The sequence below is a fragment of the Electrona antarctica genome (assembly GCF_951216825.1).
Source record: "Electrona antarctica genome assembly, chromosome: 2".
Classification (NCBI taxonomy): Eukaryota; Metazoa; Chordata; class Actinopteri; order Myctophiformes; family Myctophidae; genus Electrona; species Electrona antarctica.
The window spans coordinates 28336526-28360815 of NC_136807.1; the positions used below are offsets into that span (position 1 = coordinate 28336526).

Genomic DNA, 24290 nt, shown 5'->3' on the forward strand with positions numbered 1-24290 from the left:
TATAGATATGGGTATATCTATATTATATTTATAGATATGGGTATATCATGAAGCCATAGATATGGGTTAGCCATAGATATGGGTATATCTATATTATATTTATAGATATGGGTATATCTATATTATATTTATAGATATGGGTATATCTATATTATATTTATAGATATGGGTATATCTATATTATATTTCATAGATATGGGTATATCTATATTATATTTATAGATATGGGTATATCTATATTATATTTATAGATATGGGTATATCTATATTATATTTCAAAAATTGGCTCTTTTTTATTTTAGATTCTGTTCTTCTACTTAAGAGTGACGTGTGTATACCTTCATATATATTGAATTTATATTACTATTATATATTATTTATTTTATCTCTCAAGTTTCCGAGGTGTTGTCTTTCGTTTGCAAAGGGGCCACACTTGAAACTTGTTTTTGTTTGTTTATTTTTATTTTTTTCGTTGGGAATAATATTGTTCAGTATGATACTGACTTTATATTGATGATGACGATGATCATAAACCTGTGTTTGTAACAAAAATGTGTTAAATAATCCCCCAAAAAAGAAAGAAAGAAAAAAAAACAGAAAAAAAAAAACTGTCCTGTTTTTACACCTGTTTTGTTTCTGGGCAGATTAAAGTGCTCTTGTGCAGATTATTTTCTGTTTGGTAGTGCTGATCACTTCAAGACATTTTTACATTCAACCATGAGCCTCCTGTTTTGATGTTGGGGCTGCTGTGGCCCACAAAGCCAGCCCAAGCCTCTTTCTAACTTCATGTTTAGTGGGAAAATTAATTAGCTTGACTATTATTTGCAAAAACCAATCAGTCTCAATAAATTTTGAAATTGCTGCTGTAAAGAAGTGAAGCATCTGTGCAGTGTGTCTTTCTTTGCTCTGTTTCGTTTCGTGGTGGATTAACTACATTTACTTTATAAAAGTAGAAGATCTGCAAGCTCGACATGCAGTGTGCAGCGCTCCGTTTTATACGTCTGTCTTTTGTGTGACTCTGTAGGCTAGTAAGATCAAGTTGGGCATTCATTTCAGAAGAAAACTAATAATAATAACTAATAATAATATGGAAATGAGAGGTTTCTGCCCGAGAGCAACGATATTTAACTCAAGAACTGGGTTTGAGTACTTTATCCACCACAGGCATGCTGGTTATTGTCTTGGTATTGTTATACCACGTTCTGTCCACAAGGGGGCAGAATCATCAAATAAAAGAGATCAGAGGGGGTAAAGGCAGTTATGCCGACATAAGTGCATGGAGGTTACTAGGGTATCACAAAATGTAATATGTTATAAGGCAGCATCATAATGCATACAATATGAAATAATGCATGGCGATGCATCAAACAAGGCGGTTAATAAGTTAGTTAGATCAGGGAATACATTTCTATGGGAAGCTGTTTAGGCCTTAACTGAATAGTCAACTTGCACACGCATGTAGCCACGGTATGCAGGCTTTTTATTTTCGCTCGCATTCGGCTAATATGCATAATTCACTTGCACATATACTTCACTTCCACTTACTGTACATACTGTACATATCAGTACTTCACTTGCACATACAGTAGGCTATACATATGAGAAGCCGTTTAGGCCTTAAAGGGCCACTTCACCCCTTTTGCAACCAGATCTTATTGTAATGCTGTTTGGGAGACAAGAAACACTTTCCTGGGGTTTTTATGTGGGTAATTTGTGTTTTTAGATATTTCAGTATTTCAAAGTGTCCATGAACTCCATGATGTCATGGACACTGGGCTCACTTCCTTCCTGGACTACAATTCCCATAATGCTTTGGTGCACTGCTCCTCCTTGTGGATAGGGGTAGGGCTGCATGTAGGTGCGGCTGCACAAATAACTTTGGGGCAGGCCCGTCTAGAGTTTAAATGGACAGGTTTCAGGCAATAGGGACATCGAAAAGGAAGGATGGAAGGGGAACGATCAACATATGGAATGTCTGACATATATCCATATACTAATATTGATGACATCAGGGATCTCCATATATGGGCTTAATTGTGACATCAGGTCGCATTTACTATGACATCAGGGATCTACATCCCTGATGATGTCATGCGATGTCACGAGACCTGGGCTTTGGGCACGATATATGGAGCTTTCCCATGTATGGGGATTTTGAGTGATACACTGACTGACTGACGGGAAATGCATGATTCCATAGTTAACTTTGCTCTTTGCTCTGTTTCGTTTCGTGGTGGATTAACTACATTTACTACTTTATAAAAGTAGAAGATCTGCAAGCTCGAGATGCAGTGTGCAGCACTCAGTTTTATAGGTCTGTCTTTTGTGTGACTCTGTAGGCTAGTAAGATCAAGTTGGGCATTCATTTCAGAAGAAAACTAATAATAATAACTAATAATAATATGGAAATGAGAGGTTTCTGCCCGACAGCAACGATATTTATATGTCTGACATATATCCATATACTAATATTGATGACATCAGGGATCTCCATATATGGGCTTAATTGTGACATCAGGTCGCATTTACTATGACATCAGGGATCTACATCCCTGATGATGTCATGCGATGTCACGAGACCTGGGCTTTGGGCACGATATATGATTTTGAGTGATACACTGACTGACTGACGGGAAATGCATGATTCCATAGTTAACTGTGACCTCAAGTGTGGCGCTTTTGGAAATAGGACGGCTTTTTGGAAAAATAGGACTGCACTTTTGGTTTAGGATGGGTTTTTTAGAAAAATAGGACAGGTTTTTTGGGAAAATAGGACGGCTTTTTGGAAAACTAGGACAGGTTTTTTGGGAAAATAGGACGGCTTTTTTGGAAAAATAGGACAGGTTTTTTGGGAAATGTCTTTTTTGGAAAAATAGGGATATCAACATGATATCGTCGCTGTCAGGCAGGACCTTCCTATATCTTCATCTAACTTTTTGCACGTTTTTTTTGTAAATTTTTGTAAAACACCCTAGCTACTTGAACAATACTACAGCGTCACACAAAAGTAGCAGATCCGCAAGCTCGGACATATTTTTGATATGTTATGACTCCGAGAAATGGACACTTTCAAAGAAACTAGAGAAACGGTTGGATGGCACTTACACCCGCCTTCTAATGAGAGCGCAAAATCTGTCTTGGAAGAGCCACCCATCGACTAATCTAATATACGGCAACCATACCCGTGTTTCTTCACTAGTCCGATCCAGAAGAACACAGTTTGCCGGCCACTGCTACAGGGCTGACAATGAGGTTATATCTTCCCTTCTTCTCTGGAGTCCTGCCTCTAACCAGACCAGAGGTAGAAAACTGTCGTTCCCTGATGTCATCGCTAGGGACACATGCATCAGTAAGCAGGAACTGGGGATGGCAATGAAGAACCGGGAAGTCTGGCATGGCATTGTGAAATCCATGATCTCAACCACGGTCGAAAAATGATGATGATGATTGAGCATGTAGATCTGCTACTTTTGCCTTTTTTTTCCATTTGACTCCTGAAACAGTTTTGGACATGTGACATGGTTTCCACCTCACAGAGACGATAGTCAATAACAAGAAATAAAAATAATAATCGGATGTTTGTTATTTATTTATCTTTTATTAGGTGTACACGACCCTTTTCGTTTTTTTTCTAAGGTCTGTGCTCAATCATAGGTACACACCCTCACACGCAAACAAGCCTTTTGTCATTTTCATTATCATGAGCTTCTATGGCTTTTCATTGGTAAAAAATAAAATACAAATAAAATCAGAATAATCAGTATGTTATATTCTTCTTCTCCAAGAACCCCCCACCCCCTCCCCCACCCCTCCAGCCTTTAGGATCCAGCATGTTCAACAGCAAAAAAGAAAAGAAAAAAAGAAAAGAAAATATCATGTTTTTCCTCATCATTTTGGTCAAGTCTCACAGTTTGATCTTTGATCTTCACAGTCATCCCCCCCCCCTCCCTCCACACACACACCCCCCCTCCGCAACTTAAGGCCTAAGTTATGATTCAGCAAAAAAGTGCAGCCACATCTCTCAAGTTTGATCTTTGTTGATGTGCAACAATTGGCTTTTTTTTCTCTTTTCTTTTTTGTCAAATCATACATTTAGGAAACACATAACCGTCCAAATAACCATCAAAATACAGCAATATTGCTATGAATTTCACAAAGGAAAAGGAGAAATACAATTTAAAAGAAAACCAGAAGGTGAATGAATATCTGTATCAAACAAGTACACATTTATACAGTATATATATACACACAGAATGAGGGATCTCTTGCTACAAACTCTCTCTCACTCTCCTCCTGACTGACACAAACAGCTATAGAAGATCGCCACCCTCTCTCCATTCCATTAGAAGATAGGGCCCTATCACGTCGTGTACTTGAAGATAGGGCCCTATCTAGCACGCTGTGTACTTGCATACCCCTTATGCCTAAACCTTTTAGGTAGGGATGTCCCCATCCCATTTATACCCCTTATGCCTAAACCTTTTAGGTAGGGATGTCCCCATCCCATTTATACCCCTTATGCCTAAACCTTTTAGGTAGGGATGTCCCCATCACATTTATACCCCTTATGCCTAAACCTTTTAGGTAGGGATGTCCCCATCACATTTATTTTGCTCCTGATCCGTTTCCGATCATTTGATTTTGAGCATCTGCCGATACCGATTTTTCCCGATCCGATATTTATATTTTTATAGAAGACTTATATCCCATATCAAAATAATACAATATCCAAAATCAGACAATATCCAGTCTAATACCATGATATGGATAATGTTGATACTACCGATGTCCCGATCACCTTTTTTGCTCCCGATCCGATCATTTGAAAATGATGTGATCGGTCCCGATTTCCGATCACGTGATTGGATCGGGACAACCCTACATTTAGGTTTGTTTAACATTTTGAAAAACATGTTAGAATAGTTCTAATTGCCTATGTACAAGGCTATTATCACTATTTTAAAATGTTTTACAAAGTAGTAAAATATGGCAAGTGTAGGCAAAAGTTTAGGTATGAGATTAGATATAAGGGGTATGGCGGTGCGCAAGATAGGGCCCCGAGCACTGGTTCTCAACGTCAGGCCTGGGGACCACCAGGGAGTCGTCCAAATGGACGCTTACGGGACTGCAACTCTGAGCGAGTACAAATGGAACCAGATGGACCTCCATTTGTACACTCTCGGAGTTAAATGAACACAGATAATGTTGACATTAGGATCTCAAAGATTTTTAAGAAAGGGTCCCATTTGAAAACGTTCAGAGTTACAGACCCGGAATTGCGGTCCATCTTGACCGCTGGTGAGACCCCAGGCACTGAGAAACACTGGTGGAGAAGATGCAAAAAGATGATCACAGATCAGTCTGTGGAACAAGAACAGGAAATTCCATATTTCACAACTACTAACTGTGAAGATGGACTGGTATGTGAAACAGTTGTTGGTATGGTGTTGTTGTAAACAACTCATTGCCCTATACGCGAATGCGCGGAGCTGTATGCAATCATATAAACTGCGGTGTCGAGCTGCGCTTAATCTGACACCAGAGCTACAGTACGATTGTGCTCAGGGCAGCCCTCCGCGGATTTGTCTATACCAGAACTACCGCTCTCGCTCAAGTCACACGCATCAAACCCTTCTTTGTGTTCTACAGAATGTATTTTTGACCTCAAGAAAATGTTGGCAACATGTCAACAACTTGTTCGTTTCTGGGAATCGTTTTGTTTACCCCATTTGGACCTGAGGCCCATTCTAAAATTATTGAAATGATAACTTATTGAGATGTAAAATCTCGTTTTCCAAAGGGGTCTTATTTAGTGAGGTCTTGCTCAGGTGTCAACGGGAACCATTTAGTTGGTGCCTCCAGATCACCCCACACACACACACACACATACAGTGGCAGCTACTTCACATACCAAAGAAATACGTCCGAGGCTTCCTTATATAAACACGATTAGCGGGATGACAAATGAACAGGTGAGTCACGGCCCGTGACAGTCTGACAGCGGAGCCTCTATAGCATGGCTTCTCAAAGTGGGGACCCCCAGGGGTCCTTGAGGTGGTTACGGGGGTGGGGATGTGTTAATATCATCAAAATCAGTTTAAACACGCACAATTAATATACATTGGCTATTTATATAGCCAATCTACAAATCTTGGATTGGGGGACACAAAACATTTTCAGATGGGGGTCAGTTGCAAAATACATATTAATTTGGGGGTCATTGAAAATGAGAACCACTGCTCTATAGCCCGACCCACCCAGAGAACGGTGTGACTGGCAAGAGGCTGATTCTGTAAAAGTATTATTACTACTACTGTTACAGTCTGAGCCTGCTGTTTAAACGATGGGGACTTCACCCACAATAATAATAAAATGGTCAACAACAAACTCTGCTTCTTCAGTTGGGGAGGGGGGGGAGACACACGGGACCTGCTTGTACCTCACGACGACATCCAACAAAAACGACACTAAGTCCTGAGCTCAAGGAATGTGCAACACGTCCCCCAGTCAGTCAGCCACCAGCCCTTCCTCCAGCGGGAACACAGACTGAACACGTCCCCCAGTCAGTCAGCCACCAGCCCTTCCTCCAGCGGGAACACAGACTGAACACGTCCCCCAGTCAGTCAGCCACCAGCCCTTCCTCCAGCGGGAACACAGACTGCGACTGAGAGCGGCTTCCTGGGATGTTCCATGCGTCTCCACGTTATTACGTAAAAGGTCAAAGTAATAAAGAATGGTCATCAATATGTACAAAAAAAGAACGAATTAAGAAAAAGAAAAAGAGTAAAAACGTCCTTCTGTCATGTGGCGAGAAGGTAAAAGAAAGGGTCGTGGACTAATAATAATCATCATGATTCTACAAACCAGGTGCAAAGGGAATAAAATTCAATGTTAACACTTGTACATCAATTTGCTACAGCACACAACGAATTAAAAGACAACATTAGAGTCAAGGCAAAACGAGGAAGGGGTGTCTGAAGCCTGATTTATGACTTCGGCTAATATGACGGCGCCGATCACCCGAAAATGCGACGCGGCCGTACGAGGAAACCTAAATCAGGCTTTAAGAATGAGCAGGTGAGTCTTTGTACACTTCCATTTTGTCTGTCCTTCAAGGTCGACTTCCTAGGATACCAGAGCGAGACTTTATATCTTTGTGGTGGTGTTAGTGTTCTTTACCGTTGAAACACAACCATGTCTTCCTCTCTTATTAGTTTGTTGTGAATCGCAGCGTGTAATAAATGGAGAAGCGGCTGATGCCATCACTCGGCTGGCTCTTTTCCTCTAACGAAGGGTCAAGGGTCGGCCTCTGGATCCTTCCAAAAAACCTGAAAGTTTCCAGAACCCTTAAAGTTCTGGTGTTTATTTTTTTGTTTGTTTGTTTTACGTTTTTTTCATTATAACCAGAAGCACACATGAAGTGAGAGGAACGTCATTAAAAGAAACAAACAGCGTTGTGAGCTTGTAGATCGACAATTGATATTTTTCACTATTTTGGATTTTTTAAGTTCTGAGTTCTGGGTTCCAAGAACTCAGGGTTATATTAGCACCAGCTCTGAGCAGTAGCCTGGAATCCAGACGTCATCTGTCAGTCTTTCTACGTGAAAGGGGATATTTCGGATACCTCCACTGTAAAGGTCTGTGGGCACACAGGGACAGGGTCAGAGCCTTCCAATGTAAAATTCTAGTCACTTCACTTTCTGCTGTTATTCGTCGAGCACTATCCAATCAGCAATGACATGCCTACGTAACAGGTGACGTTTAGGAAATCAAGCTCAAAGGGAAAGACTGCCAAACGGAGAAGCAAAGTGAAAAGGAAAAGAAAAAAGTGCTGAACGAGCAACTCCGCCGGATTCCAAGCTACCTGAAGCAGGGCCCAAATTAGGTTCCGGGAACCTTATCACAAACTGACGTGGCGTAATGGAAACAAACCCAGAACTCGCTTAGTTCTTCTTGTAGTGGAAAAAGAGCCAAGAGTGAATACGCTGCTTCCGTTTCTCTGGTGGATAGTAGTAGTGTTGTCCTAGTTGTCTAGCGTGTACGTAGTTTATCCTACTCTTGCCTGAGTGACCGATGAGGTAAAGCAATGAAAGCCACCCTAACCTCTATTCTGGACAATAAGGTGCTAAAGTTTAGCTCTGTAAACTCCAACGAGAGCAAAGTCTACACACTCTTTAACGTTCAAGTGAACCAATAGTGTGTGTGTGTGTGTGTGTGTGTGTGTGTGTGTGTGTGTGTGTGTGTGTGTGTGTGTGTGTGTGTGTGAGTGATGGGGGGGTTGGGGAGGGGGGTTGTGGCGTTCACGAGCAATTCGTTCGCAGTGATTAGTTATTTTTGGTGAACGTGTACGAACTCTGTCACTTCTTCAGAAGTGAACATTCCAAGAGCCGTTGGTTTTCCTCCTCTGTGTGGTAAAGCCTGGTGACATGAGGTTCAGCCAGTCAGTTTCAAAGTGCAACATTTTGACTGGCTGAAGGAGAGAGACATGTTCGTCTTTCGTCATTGGACAAAAACTATGCGAGGAGGGCGGAGCTGGAAGCGCTGAACGAATCATTGGAACAAATCTTTTTAGTGGACAGGAACCAAATGACTTGAGTCTCTGAAACGAGCGATAGTTCCCACCACTATACTGTGTGTGTGTGTGTGTGTGTGTGTGTGTGTGTGTGTGTGTGTGTGTGTGTGTGTGTGTGTGTGTGTGTGTGTGTGTGTGTGCGCGCGCGCGCGCGTGCGTGCGTGCGTGTGTGCCTGTTGTTAAGTGACATACGGAATAAAGGGTTAGGAGGTGAGGCAAGGGGGTTGAGGTGCAATATTTGGGATTCAGGCTGAGGCGTGATATGGAAAAAGCAAGAGTTCTACAGCTCAGTCTCTTTATGTACAACAACAGTCCATTTGTTTAAAGGAAGAAAAAGAGGTGCGAGAGGAAAACTTCCACTCTTCCTCCTCTCTCTCTCTCTCCTCTCCTCCATCCTTCCCTTTTAGGAGACATGCCCACACACTGGCGCCTCCCGGAGGGCACTAGTTTCAATTCCACCTCACAGCTTCTATTCACTGATCAAATGGCAGGTTCTATTCAAACCAAGTCAGTCCACGTGTGAAACACTGCCCTCTTGTGGGCAGCTGGAGTAGTAGTAGTAGTACTGTAGCAGCAAGGATACTTCCGTTTTGTCCCTCCTCAGTTCTTCTTCTGTTGTCGTCTTCATCATGCTCCTCTCCTCATCAACTCTCCTCCTCTCCTCATCAACTCTCCTCCTCTCCTCATCAACTCTCCTCCTCTCCTCATCAACTCTCCTCCTCTTCTCTCCTCCTCTCCTCATCAACTCTCCTCCTCTTCTCATCTCCTCTCCTCATCAACTCTCCTCCTCTCATCAACTCTCCTCCTCCCTTCCTCTCATGTCCTCCATGTTTCTGTCTTTAGTGTTGAGTTGCTTTAATTTATTTTTTCTCAAGTACAAATTCTTCTTCAGTCTTTAATTCTGTGTAGTGTATCTTCTTTGTTTACATTTTTATTGTACTGTGACTGTGTGTGTTCTATTCTCCTTCAATGCGTGTGTTCTCGCATGTGCGCGCGTGTGTGCGTGCGTATGTGTGTGTGCGCGCGTGCACACTCGTGTGTGCGTGTGTGTGTGTGCGCGCGCTCGTGTGTGTGTATGCGCGCTCGTGTGTGCGTGTGTGTGTGTCAGGGTGTGTGTCTCTCCTTCGGTGTGTGTGTGGCAGGGTCTGACAGCTGGGCGTGTCGCTGTCCTCCTCGTCTCATCAGCGCCCCCACCAACACTAAAACAACACACTCTGCCTCCTACTCTTCCCCTGGGCTGAGAGAGAGAGAGAGAGACACAGAGAGAGAGAGAGAGAGAGAGAGAGAGACACAGAGAGAGAGAGAGAGAGAGAGAGAGAGAGAGAGCGGGGGAGATGACGATAAATGGTGATATGATGGAGCTATGAACACATATACAGTAGGCTACACACATACAGTACGTAGCCTGAATCCTCATTTATAATCCATCGTACGAGCGCGTCGTTCGCATAAGACAGCGGTTCTCAAACGTTTTCAATTCAAGGACCCCCATAATTCAGAGTGTACAAATGGAACCAAATGGACCGGTAACCGTAAGGGTCCTTTAATTATTGCAGACCTGTAAAGGTGCCTCCAGACCAAACAAACTTGTTCAGACTAGTCAAAGACTACTTAAAACTGTCCGATTGCAACAGATGGACGGTGGCCAAATACATACAACATGTACTGTATGAGAACCACTGACATAGAAACATGAGGTTTTTAAAGAAAACTGTCAGGATTTAGAAGACATTTGTAGAATCATCCTCAGGTCAAAATGGGTTAATTGAGAGTTGATATTGAGAATATGTTATCTAGTTCACACTACACCAGTAGTCAGCCCTGGAACATGACGAGCAGACTAGAGATTCTCTCTACATTGGAGTAATTAACCCCCCTCATCACTACAACATGGATAGCGTCAGCTACTGAGGGCCAGCACAAAGGACGAGTTTGAAGTTACAATGGGTTTGTAACTTTGTATAGGAAGGGGGCGTGTCTGATAATATGAATAAATACTGAATCCAGCAACTCAAAAAATGTCCGGGGTGCTCCCAAAAGCGTAGATTCGTCAAGAAATAAACCAAAATATCAAAGAAAACCTGCTTCTATCAATGGAATAATCGAGAACAAAAATGGTGCGTTCGTACGATGAAGTATAAATCTGGCTTTAGAGCCATTCATGCCAACGATAGAAACCCAGTATAACAGCACAAAACCAACGGCAAAAACACCAACCAGGTTTCTATGATGCTGTCAGCTAATCTCATATCAAACCAAATTATCATCAGTAAACTCAAAAACGAGACTTACCAGCAGTCTTAATATACTTAATATATGCGGTAAAACAGCACTTCAAGATCATGCTAAAGAAAGAGGTCCCAAAAACACACACACACAATAACACACCATCACCATCGGCACACAGTCACACACTTACAGACGCAACACAAAGGCTACATCTCCCGCTGAAGAAACCTAAACAGAGCTGCAAATAAAGAGAACGACAGTCTCAGTCAAAAAACATTCTCATCATCTCCCGTACTCTGGCCACAGCCTGTGTTGTTGAACACATCAACCTTTCGTCCCTGGAAAAAAATATCAAACAATGGCTTCAGCCCGGAAACAATAGGATAAAGCAGGGGAAAAGGAGGCAAAATAGGTTTAAAGAAGTGCATAATCTGAAAATAGGACAATCAAGAGCAAGGAGGGAAAAGGGAGACAATAACGGGGGCATTTAATGTGAATCCTGTTATTTTGTTTTAGACGAGTTCTTCAGTGCGAAAGGATTCACCTTAAATACAGGTGAAGTTAGCTTTTAAAAGGAAAGAGGGGGGATGGAGAGGTGATTTATATTTAGTTACGCGGCAGTGTCACACACCCCACAAATAGCCGATCTACAAGCTCACGATGTGTCTCATGTTTGTGAGCTTACTAAGCTAGTAGATCGGCTATTTTAAGAGGCTATCTTAAGAGGTTGCCTAGTTAAGAAGCAATGCATTATTTATGAAAGGGAATGTGTCTCAGCCGGGAATAAAGCAAATAACAAAACAGGGCCGCACTCATTCCAGTTGAGCAAGGAAAACGTTGACATACAAGACAAGAGACAAAGCACTTACACTAGTGACTAGGCCACATTGAAGTGACAGTTGAGAGACAGGCATGAGCGACAAGAGAGATAGAGGAAACTAAAACAGAAGAAAGAAGAAAAATTAAAAAGAAAGTCTATTTACCAGAATGGTAGGGGGCCACTCAGCCTGTGGAATGGGAGGAGAGAGCGTGACTCTGAGCCCTGGGATTGGCTGCTTCTCTCTGGAAGTACTGCGAGGGGGCGGAGCCTAGCTTATGGGCCATCCCTTTTTATTTTTTGAGGGGTGGGTGGGTTGGTCAGGGAGGGGTTGGGGGCATTTTGAAGGAGTTAAGAGCGGGGGGACGGGCACAGAGAGGAAATAGAGAGGATTAAAAGGAACAAGATACACAGACAGGACAGGAAAGGAAAGTGTAGGGTATCAGGGAAAGAAAAGAACAGGACAGGACAGTTTAAGCATCAACACGACAGAGACGGTCGGCGAAGAGGAGGTACGAGAGAAACAGACACAAACACAAACGTAATGAGACTGACAGAAAGACACAAGAACCACTGGAGTCCATCTAAGCAGCCTGGTTCACACCTAGACCTGAGGCCCATTCTAATGAGTAGTTCTCACACTTTCAAGATTTTGGAGCGGTGCCTAACCGTTCCAATGACTGGCCGCATGTGTCTGTCTGTCTAGAGTATGAACAGCTGCAATGCCGTGGGGTGACCCAAAGTGGCACTGGTGAGTCCCTAAAGATGTCCCTAAAGATGTTAAAAGTAAAAATATTTAGGACGACTGTCGAGCCGATTCTACTCTATGGCTCCGAGACATGAACACAGAAATTAGAGAAACAGTTGGATGGCACTTACTCCCGCCTTCTAATGAGAGCGCAAAATCTCTCTTGGAAGAGTGTCTTTACTAGTCCGATCCAGAAGAACACAGTTTGCCGGCCAATGCTTGCTTCTAATCCTCATTCACAACGGAAATATACGACAAGGTGTAAATGAAATGCGTAATGATCGCGTATTTATCCGTCCGATCAAGCTGCGACAATCTCCCGTGTCATGCAGCAAAGGTGGTGTAATGACTGCATTCGTGCGGTTCGCCCGTGTATCTTATTTCGCCTCTTTCCCAAGCGATTCGCCTGGTGTCGCCTGGTTGAATGGAACATCCACGCCCATTCCACACCATATAAGGCAACAGGAAATATCAAAATACGTCATCATAGCCTGCAAAATGCACAGATCCGGGATCCCCAAGCTTTAAGTTATACAGTGAATACGGTGCGATGAGCTTGTAGAGCAGTTCATTTTTACAGGCGGGTCTCTGCACGGACAGATCTTCAAGCAAACAGCGCGAGTTATATGTATATAATTATAAACGAAACTTGCCAACTTGGCACGCATTGCTTCACTCCTTGTTAAATGTCATAACGTTTAAAAGTTAACTGATGTTACAGTTACTTTCATATAATGAGAAATAAGTTCATTTGTACAGTTCACCACACGACCAAATGCTATATTAAAACTCGGCAATGATAAAAGCTGATGAATTGCCTTGCACTGCAATTGCATAGGTTATACAATCTGATAATTTTCATTAGGCCTATTTGATTTATTGATTACTGGGGTGATTGATTCCCTGCCATGCGCGGCCCCACTACATCGGATTTGGAAATCAAATGGAATAATGCAGGACAGATTTCCCGGTAGTCTACTTAAATCATTAGGCCTGCGTGAAACTTCAATTGGCTGAGTCTCTGTCAACATGCTGATCAGCGAGTTACAGGGTGTTCGACGACGTGTTGTAATGATCATCATCAACGCCTTTCTTTCTTCCATGTCTGTCTGTCCTTCATGTTTGTGAACCATAGAATGCATGCATATAGGCATACAAGCGCAAGCTGCGCGATACTCGGCTATATACTGTATAGGCTATCTTTTTTTTTATTTGCTGACCAACGTTGGTGACACATGCCTACATATTTTATTTGAGGTCTGGGAAGCCATATGCCTATACACCACCCTAGGAGGAGGTAGGAGCCAAGCCATATGCCTATACACCACCCTAGGAGGAGGTAGGAGCCAAGCCATATGCCCTATACACCACCCTAGGAGGAGGTAGGAGCCAAGCCATATGCCCTATACACCACCCTAGGAGGTAGGAGCCAAGCCATATGGCCTATACACCACCCTAGGAGGTAGGAGCCAAGCCATATGCCCTATACACCACCCTAGGAGGAGGTAGGAGCCAAGCCATATGCCCTATACACCACCCTAGGAGGTAGGAGCCAAGCCATATGGCCTATACACCACCCTAGGAGGTAGGAGCCAAGCTGTATGCCCTATACACCACCCTAGGAGGAGGTAGGAGCCAAGCCATATGCCCTATACACCACCCTAGGAAGTAGGAGCCAAGCCATATGCCCTATACACCACCCTAGGAAGTAGGAGCCAAGCCATATGCCCTATACACCACCCTAGGAGGTAGGAGCCCAGCCATATGCCCTATACACCACCCTAGGAGGTAGGAGCCCAGCCATATGCCCTATACACCACCCTAGGAGGTAGGAGCCCAGCCATATGCCCTATACACCACCCTAGGAGGAGGTAGGAGCCAAGCTGTATGCCCTATACACCACCCTAGGAGGAGGTAGGAGCCAAGCCATATGCCCTATACACCACCCTAGGAGGAGGTAGGAGCCAAGCCATATGCCCTATACACCACCCTAGGAGGAGGTAGGAGCCAAGCCATATGCCCTATACACCACCCTAGGAGGTAGGAGCCAAGCCATATGCCCTATACACCACCCTAGGAGGAGGTAGGAGCCAAGCCATATGCCCTATACACCACCCTAGGAGGAGGTAGGAGCCAAGCTGTATGCCCTATACACCACCCTAGGAGGAGGTAGGAGCCAAGCCATATGCCCTATACACCACCCTAGGAGGAGGTAGGAGCCAAGCCATATGCCCTATACACCACCCTAGGAGGTAGGAGCCAAGCCATATGCCCTATACACCACCCTAGGAGGAGGTAGGAGCCAAGCCATATGGCCTATACACCACCCTAGGAGGTAGGAGCCAAGCCATATGGCCTATACACCACCCTAGGAGGTAGGAGCCAAGCTGTATGCCCTATACACCACCCTAGGAGGAGGTACTGTAGGAGCCATGGCCATGAATTCCCACTTAACGTGGGAATACACGTAAATGCCCGTACGCTCACGCTCCGCTCACGATATGAGCGTAAACGCTGTTGTGAATGAGGTCCCATATCTGTTTATGGCGCTTTCAGTCACTATGATCCCACTCTGGGATGCTATACCAACTGATCTAAGGTCTGCTACAGCTGCGTTTTCCAAGAAAACTAAGTAAATGCTTTCAGCTAGGTTTGGAATGTGCAGTTATACTTTTACTTTTTTTAAATTATACTGTCCCTTCATTTTAATTCATTCTTATGTGTTAATCATATGTAATTATGTGCATTTCGTGTCATCGTTGACCTTTGCATTTTCTCCATTTATTAATTTGAATCACATTGAGCCTGCGCGTGTCATTGTGAAATGTGCTATATACTGTAAATACATGTGACTTGACCTGACCTAAGGCGTTGTCCCTCATGGGAGTGTGACTGTCAACCAGGCCAGTTTGGGAGCGACTGACTGGGTGACGCTGGCATGTGACATGTGTGACCCCAGTACCCCACACACATACACACACGCACACAGTGGCATGATGACACACACCGAAAAGCACGCCGTTTGGTCGAGAGAAAGAAAGAGAGACAGGGAGAGGGAGGGAGGGGGACACAGAGGAAGCAGATAGAGAGTAGGACCCACTCATGCAAAGAAGCTTTACGCCGTTCATCCTGTATTTCTGTTTACAACGTTTCCATCGCATATAGCTTCACTTTTTCCGACGCTATTATCCCTGACTCGTGAACCCCTGGCAGGAGGACTCACCTGTCTCTGTGTAGACTGAAGACCTCTTCCCCGGGTCTCTCTGCAGCTGCACGTCCTTCACTGAGAAGATGGACGCAGCTGAAAAGGGCAGAAGGTCGTTAAGATCGGTGATTCGCAACCATTTGAATTTAAAGTTTGATATGATTTCAAACCACCGACCGCCGATTTGATAATACTGTAAGTAAGCCTTGCTAAGCCATGGGGCGCATAGGGCAGGAGCCTATCTCCTGTTTCTGTAGCGTGAGGCAGCTTGATGAACATGTACACCCCCTGGACATGACACTAATATGTCACAGAGACTTAGCCCCAATCCAACCTTTGATGCTGAGTGCCAAGCAGGCATGGGGTCCCATTTTTATAGTCTTTGGTATGATTGGGAATCGAACCCCTGCCAATCTCATGGCGGAGACTCTAACCACAAGGTCCCTGAGCTGATGAATTTCAAGGACCCACCACTTTGTTAAGCACCAGGGCTACGGACCCACCCCATCCCCCACCCCATTTGAGAGTGTACACTTTCTGTACACTCCGTAAGGGTCTGTTGGTCCCAGTGCCGATGTTGAGAACCAGTGAAGTTTGTGTGTGTGTGTGTGTGTGTGTGTGTGTGTGTGTGTGTGTGTGTATACTCACTGTCAGCCAGTGTTTGAACCTGCTCTCCCAGAGTCTTAAAGTATGGATGTCCGAGAGCATCTTCTGCAGACACACGCTTCTTAGCCTCAAACTAGAGAGAGAGAGAGAGACACACACACACACACACACACACACACACACACACACACACACACACACACACACACACACACACACACACACACACACACACACACACACACGTTATTCACTATCTCTTCACATGTCATCGTCTCCATTATGTGAGAGACAATCTGAGAACCCATCTGCAAAAGAATTAAGGAAAAACAACACCCTCTTTTCCTTTAGTTGACGCGAGTCTCGAGAGACTATGTGAGAGATGACGCACCTGCAGTAGTAATGAGAGCAGGTCATGGCCGTCGCTGTCTATCCTGTAACACAGAGAAAGAGAGGGAGAAAGACAGAGTCAAAACATTGAAATATTGCTGCAATTTGTTTCAAAGGTTTATCCAAGGCTAGTCTCACGAAATGGAAGCTCTGATCATGAGCAAGCGATAAAACGGATGTATGCCTGCCCACTTCTGTTTCGTCTTTACAGTTGCGCAAATGTATCCTAATATAAATCAATCTAACCCATCAATCTAAGCATATACAGTATAGCTTGCTGCTTAGCAGAAATGGATATTAAAAAAATCAATGTAAAGATATTTTTAAAATATATTTCCGTGAACGGAAATTCCAGCTTTCTTGCTCGGATTTTGGGAGAAGTAGTTCCAAACTGTGGAATAGTTGTCTGGCTAAGCGCGCGCGAGAGAGAGAGAGAGAGAGAGAGAGAGAGAGAGAGAGAGAGAGAGAGAGAGAGAGAGAGAAACAGAGAGACAGAGCGAGTTAGAGAGAGACAGAGCGAGTTAGAGAGAGAGAGAGAGAGAAACAGAGAGACAGAGCGAGTTAGAGAGAGAGAGAGAGAGAGAGAGAGAGAGAGAGAAACAGAGAGACAGAGCGAGTTAGAGAGAGACAGAGCGAGTTAGAGAGAGAGAGAGTGACAGACAGGTATAATTGAGTGCAGTAAATTGCTGAGCCATAGCCGGATCCAGTGTATTGTTGCCGCCGCCTCAACAGTGGCGGAAACGCTGGACGATAAACAGCTATTGAAAATCTATCCGCCGTCTCCTGTTACATGTCTCACTGTCACCTTATCCATGCAGAGCTGTGCCGGTCTCTCTCGCTCGCGCTCTCTCTCTCTCACTCACTCACTCACTCACACACTCACACACTCACACACACACACACACTCACACACTCACACACTCACACACACACACACCTGGGCGCATGGTTGACGAGGGGCTCCGCGTGGTACCGGGGGAAATTGTAGGTCTTAAATTCTTCAGTGGTGGTGACGCCTGGCCACGTATCTTCTGTAGGGGTGCCTGAAAGACAGAGAGACCAGGGTCTGGCAACATGTGGACACACATGCACGAACGCACGTACGGACGCATGGACACTCTATACTTGTAAGAGCAGAAACATTTTAGGATGCCAACTATATTTAAATTTGACCAGGTTTACCTCACACAATGTTTATTTCAGAATTTCTACTACAGTATACTGTAAAAGTACTGTATAAAAGTAACAGTAATACAAGTATACACACACACACACACTCACTCACACTCACACTCACACTCACACACACACACACACACACACACACACACACACACACACACACACACACACAGCATGAAATACACACACACGTCAGTCGTGGTCTCACCTAGGATGCGGAATATGAGGTGCAGCTCGTCCTCCACCGTGGAGCCAGGGAACAGAGGTCGACCCGTGATCATCTCATAGAAGATACACCCCACGCCCCTGGACGGTGGACAGAGAGACACACCAACACCATCACAATACATGTACAAACTCATTGTTTAATTACTTGAACCCTTAGCCTCCCATTTCAGGGTACTGTACTGTATATGTCCTAATAGGCAAACATTTGGCGAAAATAGTAATACCCTGAATATAAGACTATGTTTTTTTCCAATGGAAATATTCAAAAAAATGGGGTCGTATTATAATCGGGGACTAGACTATGTGACATTCAATGTTTTTTTCCCACAAATTATAATCAGTCGTCTTGTAATCGGGACAATACGGTAATTTGGTTGGGTTGCATCTATTGTGGGTCCATCGTTGTACTCCGTCCATCAGTGGATGCCACAATGTTACATTCCAGTTGAAGCAGGGTCAGAGAGCAGAGAGCAGAGAGCGAGGGGCCAGAGAGCAGAGAGCAGAGAGGGGCCAGAGAGCAGAGAGCAGAGAGCAGAGAGGGGCCAGAGAGCAGAGAGCGAGGGGCCAGAGAGCAGAGAGCAGAGAGGGGCCAGAGAGCAGAGAGCAGAGCAGAGAGGGGCCAGAGAGCAGAGAGCAGAGAGGGGCCAGAGAGCAGAGAGGGGCCAGAGAGCAGAGAGCGAGGGGCCAGAGAGCAGAGCAGAGAGGGGCCAGAGAGCAGAGAGGGGCCAGAGAGCAGAGAGCAGAGCAGAGAGGGGCCAGAGAGCAGAGAGGGGCCAGAGAGCAGAGAGCAGAGAGGGGCCAGAGAGCAGAGAGCAGAGAGCGAGGGGCCAGAGAGCAGAGAGGGGCCAGTGAGCAGAGAGCGAGGGGCCAGAGAGCAGAGAGGGGCCAGAGAGCAGAGAGGGGCCAGAGAGCAGAGAGCAGAGAGGGGCCAGAGAGCAGAGAGCAGAGAGGGGCCAGAGAGCAGAGAGGGGCCAGAGAGCAGAGAGGGGCCAGAGAGCAGAGAGCAGAGAGGGGCCAGAGAGCAGAGAGCAGAGAGCGAGGGGCCAGAGAGCAGAGAGGGGCCAGAGAGCAGAGAGGGGCCAGAGAGCAGAGAGGGGCCAGAGAGCAGAGAGGGGCCAGAGAGCAGAGAGCAGAGAGGGGCCAGAGAGCAGAGAGGGGCCAGAGAGCAGAGAGGGGCCAGAGAGCAGAGAGGGGCCAGAGAGCAGAGAGCAGAGAGGGGCCAGAGAGCAGAGAGCAGAGAGGGGCCAGAGAGCAGAGAGGGGCCAGAGAGCAGAGAGGGGCCAGAGAGCAGAGCAGAGAGGGGCCAGAGAGCAGAGAGGGGCCAGAGAGCAGAGAGGGGCCAGAGAGCAGAGAGCAGAGAGGGGCCAGAGAGCAGAGAGCAGAGAGGGGCCAGAGAGCAGAGAGCAGAGAGGGGCCAGAGAGCAGAGAGCAGAGAGGGGCCAGAGAGCAGAGAGGGGCCAGAGAGCAGAGAGGGGCCAGAGAGCAGAGCAGAGAGGGGCCAGAGAGCAGAGAGGGGCCAGAGAGCAGAGAGTAGAGAGCAGAGAGCGAGGGGCCAGAGAGCAGAGAGCGAGGGGCCAGAGAGCAGAGAGGGGCCAGAGAGCAGAGAGCAGAGAGGGGCCAGAGAGCAGAGAGGGGCCAGAGAGCAGAGAGCGAGTGGAAGCAGTGAGTAGGAAATGGAATCTATGTCACATCCTCAGATCGCTGATTACAGGAAGCAGAGATGTACCCCCCCCTTCCCCAGGCATAATGGTCAGCATGAATAGAGTGCCACAGTACAGTACAGTACATCAGCTAAGAGTAGAGTAGAGAATAGAGTGCCACAGTACAGTACATCAGCTAAGAGTAGAGTAGAGAATAGAGTGCCACAGTACAGTACATCAGCTAAGAGCTCCCTCTTCCATTCACTCACACTTCTGTTTGAGTGAAACGCACCGTGAAGCCACGCAGCAAAGCAACAAATAAAAAAAGACACGCTTGCTTTGGGGGCGTTGTGAGAAATACATTCCACAAAAGACACAAAGAAAAGAAGATGCTAGAAGATGAGAAGGAGTTAACAGCAGAGCGTGCACACGCGTGTGTGTGCGTGTGCGTGTGTGTGTGTGAGCGTGTGTCAGCCATGGAATAAAGCTAAAATAAAATATGACTGAATATTATGACTGAGTGACTGAAAATGTAATGGTTTTAGGTATTGTCATTCTATTTTCTTTTTTTTAAAATATTTTTGGGGCTTGGGTCGATGCACTCACCACATGTCGATGGGTGTAGAGTACTCTGTGGAGCCCAGGAGCACGTCTGGTGGCCGGTACCATAATGTCACCACTTCATTGGAGTAGGTCTTAGTAGGGACAGACTTAGCTCGGGCCAAACCTTTTGCAAAACAAAAAGGATCATTAAATACATTTATAAGTGTTAAAGGCGGGGCTTTTATACAGTAGAGTAGTTGTTTTTGTGTGTGGCATTGGCCTTCCTGGTAATTATTATGGGATGTACAGTATATCATCTCTGTCGGGTGGAAACTCATTATGTCCAAAACTTACTTTTCAGGATTCAAATTCAAAAATAGCAAAAGTAGCAGATCGATAAGCTCAAAAGCTCAAAACTTGCTTCAAATTTACGAAAAACAAAACAAAACAAAAAACATTCTACATAAGGCAGAATATGTTAATTACAGGTTTCTCTTCGACCACAATGGTATACATAGAATAGCATTTCCAAACAATGGGTAATGGTGAAGCTAGTAAAACTGGTGAAAGACCAAAGTGTTGCACTACCAAAGTCAGCCAGTTTGAGCTCTCCTCTGTCGTTGATGAGGAGGTTCTGTGGTTTGAGGTCTCTGTGGAGGACCTTCCTCCTGTGGCAGTAGGCTAGACCCCTCAACAACTGGAAGAGGAAGATCTGGAGAGGGGAGGGGAGAGGAGAGGAGAGGAGAGGAGAGGAGAGGAGAGAAGAGAAGAGAAGAGGAGAGAAGAGAAGAGAAGAGAAGAGAAGAGAAGAGAAGAGAAGAGAAGAGAAGAGAAGAGAAGAGAAGAGAAGAGAATTATTTTTTTTTAGCAATAGAAAATGTATTACAAAAACAGCAGGGTGTTTTTCAATAAATAAAGTGTTGCTATTTCTACTGAAACATCAGATGTATATTTCAAAAGGCCAACAACAAATCATCTCTTATTTATGCTTTACCTTGACGTTGTGTACACTCATAATGCTCCCGCAGTCGTCCATGTATTGCTTCAGATCTTTTTCCTGGTGAGTGAAAGAAAGAAAGAAAGAAAAAAATAAGCAAAAGCACGCACAAGCAAACTGTAGGAAATTAATTACAAAATTACAGATTTTATATTATCGCTGTCAGGCAGAAACCTATCTCCATTATGTCATCTAATTATGTCTTTGTCATATGGCAAAAGTTTAACACACTGAATCCCACATTGCCTCCAGTGGTTGCTACCATTTGTGTGTGAATGTGAGAAGTGAGGGCCCTGGCGTTGACTGTTGTTTTAAATTCAAAAGTAGCAAAGGTAACAGATCCACATGCTCAAAACGTGGCACTACTTTGGATGCTTTCGTGATCAAGTAGGGCGTATTTTTTTTTAAATGTATCTTTTGGCCTTTATTTGACAGGTAACAGTAGGTAGACAGGAAAGGGGGGAGAGAGATGGAGGACACACAGCAAAGTTCGTCGGGATCGGGACTTGAACCTGTGACACGCTGTAAAGCTGGCTTACCAGCCCAGGTGCACAAGTACAAATATGAGGAAATACGAGGTTTCTGCCACGACAGCAACGACACAACCTACTGTTCTGTTCTGTGAATATTCAGACCAACGTACAGTTGGGTGCCACCGATATTGTCCCTTATCATTTGACCCATTTAGGCCTGACCTCAAAATTAAAAACAAATCCTTCTAAATCCTCCAGTTTTCTGAAATAAATATTTTCACGATTTTTCAAAAATAGCAGACCTACAAGCTCGTAGCGCGCCACTCGGTGGCGCGCTATGAGCTTGTAGATCTGCTATTTTTCAATAGCCAAATTATAACATAATGTTTAAAACACCAAAAGGGGTTCCCGCCCAAAATGGGTTAACTGTCCTTTTGCGCAGATCACGCAAACCTCAGCAAAAAGAAAAGGACAATATCGATGGCCTCCAACTGTACCTACCCACGTGGGCACACATTCACTTAGACCCACAGACATGGACACACACGCTCCAGACTCGCTACAGACATACAGTAAACCAGGCCACAGACAGACAGACACTCACCAGGTACTCAAACACCAGTGTCAGGCACTTGTCAGTGTGGATGATGTCGTGGAGGGTGACGATGTTGGCGTGCTTCAGGTCCTTCAGGAGAGACACTGCAGGAGGAGGAAGGAGAGAGAGAGACGGGTCACACATTTTGTTCACAACATTTCGTTCATACAGCCTGCTGGGACCGTGACCATGTGTACCACCAACCAAGCTATCACAGTATACGGTACCTCCGGACTAGTGTAGTGTGAATGTGTGTTTACATGCATACATACATGCACTGCATCATATTTATTGTCGTCTTTGTCGGGTGGAAACCTAACATGTCCAAAACTGTTACTTTTCAGGACTCAAATTCAGAAGTCGCAAAAGTAGCAGATCGACAAGCGCAAAACACACACAAACCGCGTTTCGAGCTTGTAGATCTGCTACTTTTGATGCTTTTGTGTGACACTGTAGTATGATCAAGTAGGCCCTACTTTAGTAGGGCGTAAATTTACAAAAAAAAAAAAAAAAAACCCCACAAAAAGTTAAAATATGGAGATGATGTTTCTGCCCGACATTACGTGCAGTGACAAATACCACCCGGCCCGCCCAGCTTCCCTCACCCCAACACGGGCCAATTGTCTTCGAGTAGACGCTCAAACCCCCAGAAAAGCGGATTATTTCCATCCATACCTTCTCTGATGGCGGTGCAGGGCGCACCCTCCTCGTGCTCCAGTCGGATCTCTTTCAGAGCTACCAGGTTGTCCGTTAACTTGCTCCGCCCCTTAAAGACTGTGGCGTAGGTCCCCTGCAGAGATAGAGAGACACTTCAGACTCCACCTTAGCCCGTATCACTTGCCCTACAGCCTTGACGACGTCGCAGGCTTATGCAAAGGTTCAAGTGTAATTTAGATAGCATGTTATTATTGGACAGGTGACAGGTTCATTTGTTGACCTGGAATCCTATAGTTTGTATAGTTTTAATGTATATATCATTCATTATTTTATATTATACTGTTTAGACTGATGATGGTTTACCTACAGTATTATCCTAAATCACAATCTCTGTGCATTTGATTTATTGCCTTGTGTTTACCTTGCTAACTGTAAGTGGATTAAGAGCTTAATTAATTGTAGGAGATGACAAACGTGTGCATGTGTGCGTGTGTGTGTGTGTGTGTGTGTGTGTGTGTGCGTGCGTGTGTGCGTGTGTGATGTTTCTTTTCTTTTTATTTGCAGACATTGTAGTCCCGTGGGGGGAAATTGACTGTTGAGTTTTTATAATGTATTTGTGAAGTAAAAGGGAACATTATGCTTCCTTTACCTCCCCAAGTTTATCCAGCTTGATGTAGGTCTCAAGTTTCCCGAAGCCGATTTCAGACTGGAAAGGAGAGAAAGGGGAGAAAGTTTAGAAGTGCCAGAGTTACATCTATTTCAGGTTGTGGGGCTGGCTGAGTGCAGGGCAGGACAGGCCGCTCCGCTCCGGATTCCTCCAGAATCCCACCCTCCGGGCCGGAACAGGTTGTTCGAATTTTTGGATGGTATTGCTGACGACATCTGGCCTACATCTGCAGGGGAAATGGAGTCACGCGTTCTAACATCTGCTGTCTTGTGCATGTGGTTGTGTGTGTGACTGTGCGCATGTGTGTGTGTGTGTGTGTGTGTGTGTGTGTGTGTGTGTGTGTGTGTGTGTGTGCGCGTGTGTGTGTGTGTATGCATGCGTGTTCCGTCTGCCCAGTGGGCATCACCTATTTGTCTGGCTTTACAACGAACGGAGAGACAGCTAGAACACATTACCCATGCCTCACTCCCCCCCTCCCACACACCACACATATACTCACTAAGTTTGTACATCCATGCATGTTTGCGCAAGGGTGTGTGTGTGTGTGTGTGTGTGTGTGTGTGTTTGCAAGAGTCTTTTCGAGTTTTGAATCAGTAAAATAAAATGCCATCCTTCGCCCAGACTCCCTTCCTTCCCTCCATCTGTCAAGACATTTCACTGTCAAGATGCAGATACCCCCTTTGGCCACAGGGTGGCAGCGTAACAAAGCTAACTAAAAGAGACATGCTCTTCCATTGTCTC

At 45.0% G+C, this 24290-nt stretch overlaps 1 protein-coding gene across 1 annotated transcript in view; it reads right to left on the bottom strand.

Moving 5' to 3' along the window:
- Nucleotides 1-3578: 3578 nt before the first annotated feature.
- Nucleotides 3579-24290, bottom strand: part of LOC306932775 (cyclin-dependent kinase 17-like) — a 60061-nt gene continuing 39349 nt past the window's right edge. Inside the window, exons 6-17 of the mRNA XM_079514696.1 lie at nt 23532-23588; nt 22901-23015; nt 22235-22329; nt 21155-21217; nt 20749-20872; nt 20224-20344; nt 17958-18055; nt 17505-17610; nt 16569-16611; nt 16220-16310; nt 15590-15667; nt 3579-9809 (exon numbers count right to left, since the gene is read on the bottom strand). Coding sequence (XP_079370822.1) covers nt 9772-9809; nt 15590-15667; nt 16220-16310; nt 16569-16611; nt 17505-17610; nt 17958-18055; nt 20224-20344; nt 20749-20872; nt 21155-21217; nt 22235-22329; nt 22901-23015; nt 23532-23588 — 1029 coding nt within the window. The 3' untranslated portion in view covers nt 3579-9771. The remainder of the gene's footprint in view (nt 9810-15589; nt 15668-16219; nt 16311-16568; nt 16612-17504; nt 17611-17957; nt 18056-20223; nt 20345-20748; nt 20873-21154; nt 21218-22234; nt 22330-22900; nt 23016-23531; nt 23589-24290) is intronic.